The 4738-nt window shown below is 39.6% G+C and overlaps 1 protein-coding gene and 1 long non-coding RNA gene across 2 annotated transcripts; one reads left to right on the top strand and one right to left on the bottom strand.

Moving 5' to 3' along the window:
• The first annotated feature begins 206 nt into the window (after window positions 1-206).
• Window positions 207-1027, top strand: LOC116173470. The gene is made up of 3 exons (XM_031490964.1): window positions 207-397; window positions 450-719; window positions 772-1027. The coding sequence occupies exons 1-3, from the start codon at window positions 207-209 to the stop codon at window positions 1004-1006; spliced, it is 696 nt and encodes a 231-aa protein (XP_031346824.1). The 3' UTR covers window positions 1007-1027.
• A 1676-nt stretch (window positions 1028-2703) lies between these two features.
• On the bottom strand, window positions 2704-3394 carry LOC116173171. Its single transcript, XR_004145884.1, has 2 exons — window positions 3002-3394; window positions 2704-2952 (listed from the first exon to the last, which is right to left on the bottom strand). It is a non-coding gene; the product is annotated as an uncharacterized LOC116173171 (long non-coding RNA).
• Between the last annotated feature and the right edge of the window lie 1344 nt (window positions 3395-4738).

Below are 4738 nucleotides of genomic sequence, written 5' to 3'. Positions count from 1 at the left end.
AGACTTTAGTACAAGGTTGTGTCTGAAAATAAGTATACCAGCCATGGGCGACGAAAAGTTCATAAACTTAGTAATGGATCGACCGTTTTTGTATGACAAATCAAATTCTTTATTTAAAAACTCAATAAAAAAGCAGAACGCATGGCAAGAGATTGGTGCAGAGTGCAGAATTTCTGGTAAAGTACCCAAAATTTTCAAGCTATAAGATGTATTTAATTAATTTATTAATAGGTGAAGATGCACAAAAGCATTTCAAATCGTTGCGTGAGAAATACATTAGAATAAAGCGAGATAATGAGAGAAATCAGCGCAGCGGGGCTGGTGCACCCATAGTTACGGACAAATGGTATTTGTTCGATCTTATGAAGTTTTTAGATGAAATTATCAAACCTAGAAAGTATAAATTTTTTTATAGGTATGACATATATTATATATCATGTTTATTTTAGAACGGCAAGCAGCCTAACGTCACCATCTTGCTCTAGTGCAGCTGTACTTGAAGTACAAGAAACAATGGAGGATACTCAACCTGATATAGAAGCAGTATTTGTTGAAATCGATCACAACTATTCTGATCGAGAATTGGATAGAAATATCCTTTCTCCTGCAAGTGCAAGTAATACACAGGAGATTGAAAATATATTACTTACTCCTTCCACGTCAAGTAAACGTACGATGCAAACACCTACACTTGGTGAAAAAAAAGGAACTCCACTTGGGTACTATGCAATACTCATGCACCTGCTAATTAATTTATTTCTATTCTTTCAGTGGGAATAAAAGGAAGTTGGAGGAAAAGTTTAGCAGTACATTAGACATGCTGCAAAACAATTCATGTGAAACCAAGTCCGATACATATATCAATACTTTTTGTGCCAATATGGAACAAGAAATGTTAAAAATGCCTTCTAATATAATGGAAGATTTTAAGGATGAGGTAACCACATTGTTATTAAAAACTAGGCGTAAAATTCGCAAAGTTACACTCCCCGCCGATGATATGTAATTAAGGATACTTATTATCTTATTTTTCTACTTACTTATTATAACTTATATTTATTCTAACATAACATTTTTCAAATTATTTATAATTTCTTTACTAATATACTTAATCTAACCAGAACCACTGAATAAGTGTTTTTATTTAGCATAAAATTGCCCATATCAGTGTATCGCCTCATTCTGCCAGGGTATAGAGCCAAGATTTGAATTAAAGTAATCTTTAATACACTCCCTGTAGCAGTAAGCATTTTGCTTCGCATTTCTTGTCCCTAGCCTCCTAAGTTCTGTTATATCCCGTAATGAACAACTTGAAGTTACTTCTTCACGCCAACCTCCAAAAGTAATATTCCCACCTGTTTCTGAATCTGCAAAACCTAAGGGTATGTATTTTCTTTGAGCAGGTGAAAGATTCTCTTCCTTTTGTTTTATAAAGTTATGCAGGCATACAGTTGCTTGTACTACTTTATCTACATTTTCTGGATTTTTAAATATTACTGTGTGAAAAATCCTAAATCGAGCAGCAAGGATTCCAAATGCATTTTGTAACGAGTGGTTTGATTTCGCGCCAAATTTCATTAAAAATTTCGAAATTTCTTGTCATGATAGTGCAGGTCACCCTGTATATTTCATTATTTGTTCCGATTAGAAATTTTGTGTTTGGGCATTTCGGTTCGCTCAAGACTATGGTCCGATAGATTTAATTTCGTCGTGGGAAGAGTGCAAAGCTGATTGACGTCATCATGAGTAATGCGAGTTTTTTGTCGTTCGTTTATCAACTTTGGCGCCGTATAGACCGAGAATAGGAGCGGATGTAGCACCGAACCGTCAAGAGATAAGGAGTTTTCACGTCATCAGCAGAAAACCGTGAGATCAGTTTAGTCAGCAGTTCCTTGAGGTTGACGACGAAGTTAGAGTGGGTTAAGTCTTCTTTATCTAAACCAATGGGAGAATTTCTAGCGGGAGCCATTTTTGTTTTATGGTAATTTGGGTGTGGTTTTTTCATTTCAATTCTGAAGAAGGGGATCGTTTTTGAAAAGACTCGCGGCTAGTACGTCGAGGGGTCGACACGTACCTAGTGATCGCGTTTAGAAAAGACTCGCAGTGAGTACGTCAAGCGGTCAACACGTACCTTGAGCGATCGTTTTGGTACACTTGGCGGTTTGAGGCACCGGCTTATTTCGGTTGCTCGCAGTTGCGTGCTTTTTGCACCCGTTTCGAAGTGTTATTTTCTTTTCGCGTTGATTTTTTGGCGAAGAAGACCCAGGTTTCAATCAGGTGATATTTTGGCGAACCCTTGAGCTTCACCCCAGTTTACTTTGGATGCAGTGAATCGCGTTAGGATACGTTGTGATTTCTCGAGGATATATAAGTCAAAGTGCTGCCCAAGTCCTCAAGGCGCAGAATTTCGGGATCTGCCCCAGGTGGAATTTCCTACTAGTGCCGTACGGTCATTTGTCGAAGGAGCGCTGCGTTTCGGAGAGATATTTGCCCCAAGAACTACATCACCGTACGATCAATATTTAGGTCTTCTTTTCCACAGGTCCTGGTATATGGTTGCACGTTGAATGACAAATGCTGCTCTTAGTGTTACACAAAGTGTCGGAAGTAAGGTAGCGGCTTCAATATATGTACGACTCGGCCATTAAGTTATTTCAATGGTTTGATGCTAGATCGTACACACTGCACTCCAGTACTTAGTCGATTTACTTTCCTATGCCCCCTTACCCGCAACACAATGTGGTCTATAGTTTCGTTTCACAGGTAAACAGTCTGATCGTAGTTCTTGGCCCCAATACGTGAACTCTAAAATAATAAACTAATGGGTGGTACGTTTTTACACAAGAATAAATGCGAACCTCTACATGGAGAGAGTCAACGGAAAATAAAAGAGCTTCGTGAACGTACGAAAGTGAATGGAAGTTATCCTACGATCGTTGTCAGAATGGTCCCCTAAAATAGAAATAACGGTAGTGTGGATTCGAACACACAGAGAACTTACAATTATGCTTACGTTCCTTTAGAAGAACTCCTTTCGGAATAAATGGTTACCATGCCCAAAAAGAAATGGCAGGTACAATGATGGTTCACTTGTTTTTAAAGATGCTTTCGCCAAATTGTTGAAAACAAATGAACAGGAACTAAATTAGCACTTAAATCAGGATGAACCGCACGACCGTTCTCTTCGGGTTAGCAAGTAATACACGCTGAATTTTTCCATTTCCGGCCCCAATGAAACAACGAAGTTTTGCCCCAACCAATAACGCGGTCAATCGAAGCTTACAATACCATATATGGTTACGGTATCAAATTACATAGGTTATCTAAAGCGGAAATTGGCTTTTAGACCAATAATAGGAATATACAACATTAAAACGGGCAGGTACGGAAATAAACGAATGTGAAGGTTACAAAAGGTGACTACCACAGAATAGAAAAGTTATAAACAGGGTGATTGCAATGGAAATACGAACAAAATGTTGATATAATAATAAAACTGTTACACTCCCCCTCTCCTTCGAGAGGCGGGAAACTTCCAAGAAGTTTATCCGACGACCTACTAAAGTGAAATCCAACAAACAGCACAACCTAATCTAGTGAAAACCCAAAAACAAAAATAACCCGGAATCCCACTCATCGATCCTGCCGTACCAACACAAGTGACTCATTCACAACAACTATCGCTCTAGATTCGCTAGGCAACAGCCAAACTCTTCACGCCTTCCAAGAGTTCTTCAGCATTCGGCTGGTACGAGGAAAAAAAAAGTGAAAAACCAAAAAAAAACAAGCCAAAGAAAGTGTATCATGAAACAATACAACTTCCACAAACAAAAACTGAAAGGAATAAAAATAAAATAAAGGTGTATACTAAGTTAAGGAAGCAAAGCGGATAAGGATAGGGTAGCAAAAGTGGTAGGTGGGTAGGCTGTTGCCCTGACTCATACAAAATTCACACTCCCATGAAGCTCACTCAAGAAGATACAACAGGATCCACAAGTGGCATTCCTTTCCGCCCCCGGTAAAAAACTCCCATCCCAAAAATACAAAAACAAACTAAACAAAACGACCCATCCCAGAAGAGTACGATAGAGGATAGACGTACAGGAAACCCTCCCAGACAAACACAGAAGAAAAAAGATGCCCCCTCACTGCCACCATGTACTAGCACGATGAAATGACAGGAGGTGCTATGAGATAGAAATGATCATTAACACATTCGCAGAGAAAGAAACTTAGTCACTCTGATTCCGGAGAGCCTGTGGTCACCGAAGCTTGCACAGGTCATCTCCTTCCTCGTGTTCACATGCATTCATAAGTTCATACTGAGCCGGGGGAGTCTTGTGATCCCGAAAGATGCACAAGGCCTCGCACCCTTCTCGTAGCTCCATCATTCAATGTTCATACTACGAAAAGATGAGGATGAGATGAAATGATAACATAAAGAAGGGCTCTGGTGAACGAGCAGGAAGGTTGCACCTGGAAAGAGAGATCGGCACAACCCCCTAATGGACCAACCGGCAGTCCCCATCCAGCCATCCCTAAAATTGCGTGAAGACAAAGTGTCAACACTAAATGAAGTCAAATCCGATAATAAAAGTCAAAAAGAGTTAAAATCCAACAACAGCTAACGCCCGTCAACGGTAGACAATCCTAAAAATACCAAACCTAACCATGATCTTCCGGCTCAACATAGGGCTTAAGATCTTGGACATGCCACAGGCCTGCGGGTTTTCTATCA

Source organism: Photinus pyralis, unplaced genomic scaffold (genome assembly GCF_008802855.1).
Source record: "Photinus pyralis isolate 1611_PpyrPB1 unplaced genomic scaffold, Ppyr1.3 Ppyr1.4_LG6, whole genome shotgun sequence".
In the NCBI taxonomy this organism is placed as follows: domain Eukaryota; kingdom Metazoa; phylum Arthropoda; class Insecta; order Coleoptera; family Lampyridae; genus Photinus; species Photinus pyralis.
Note: the sequence above shows the minus strand (reverse complement) of the source record. Positions and strands in the feature narration are given on the sequence as shown.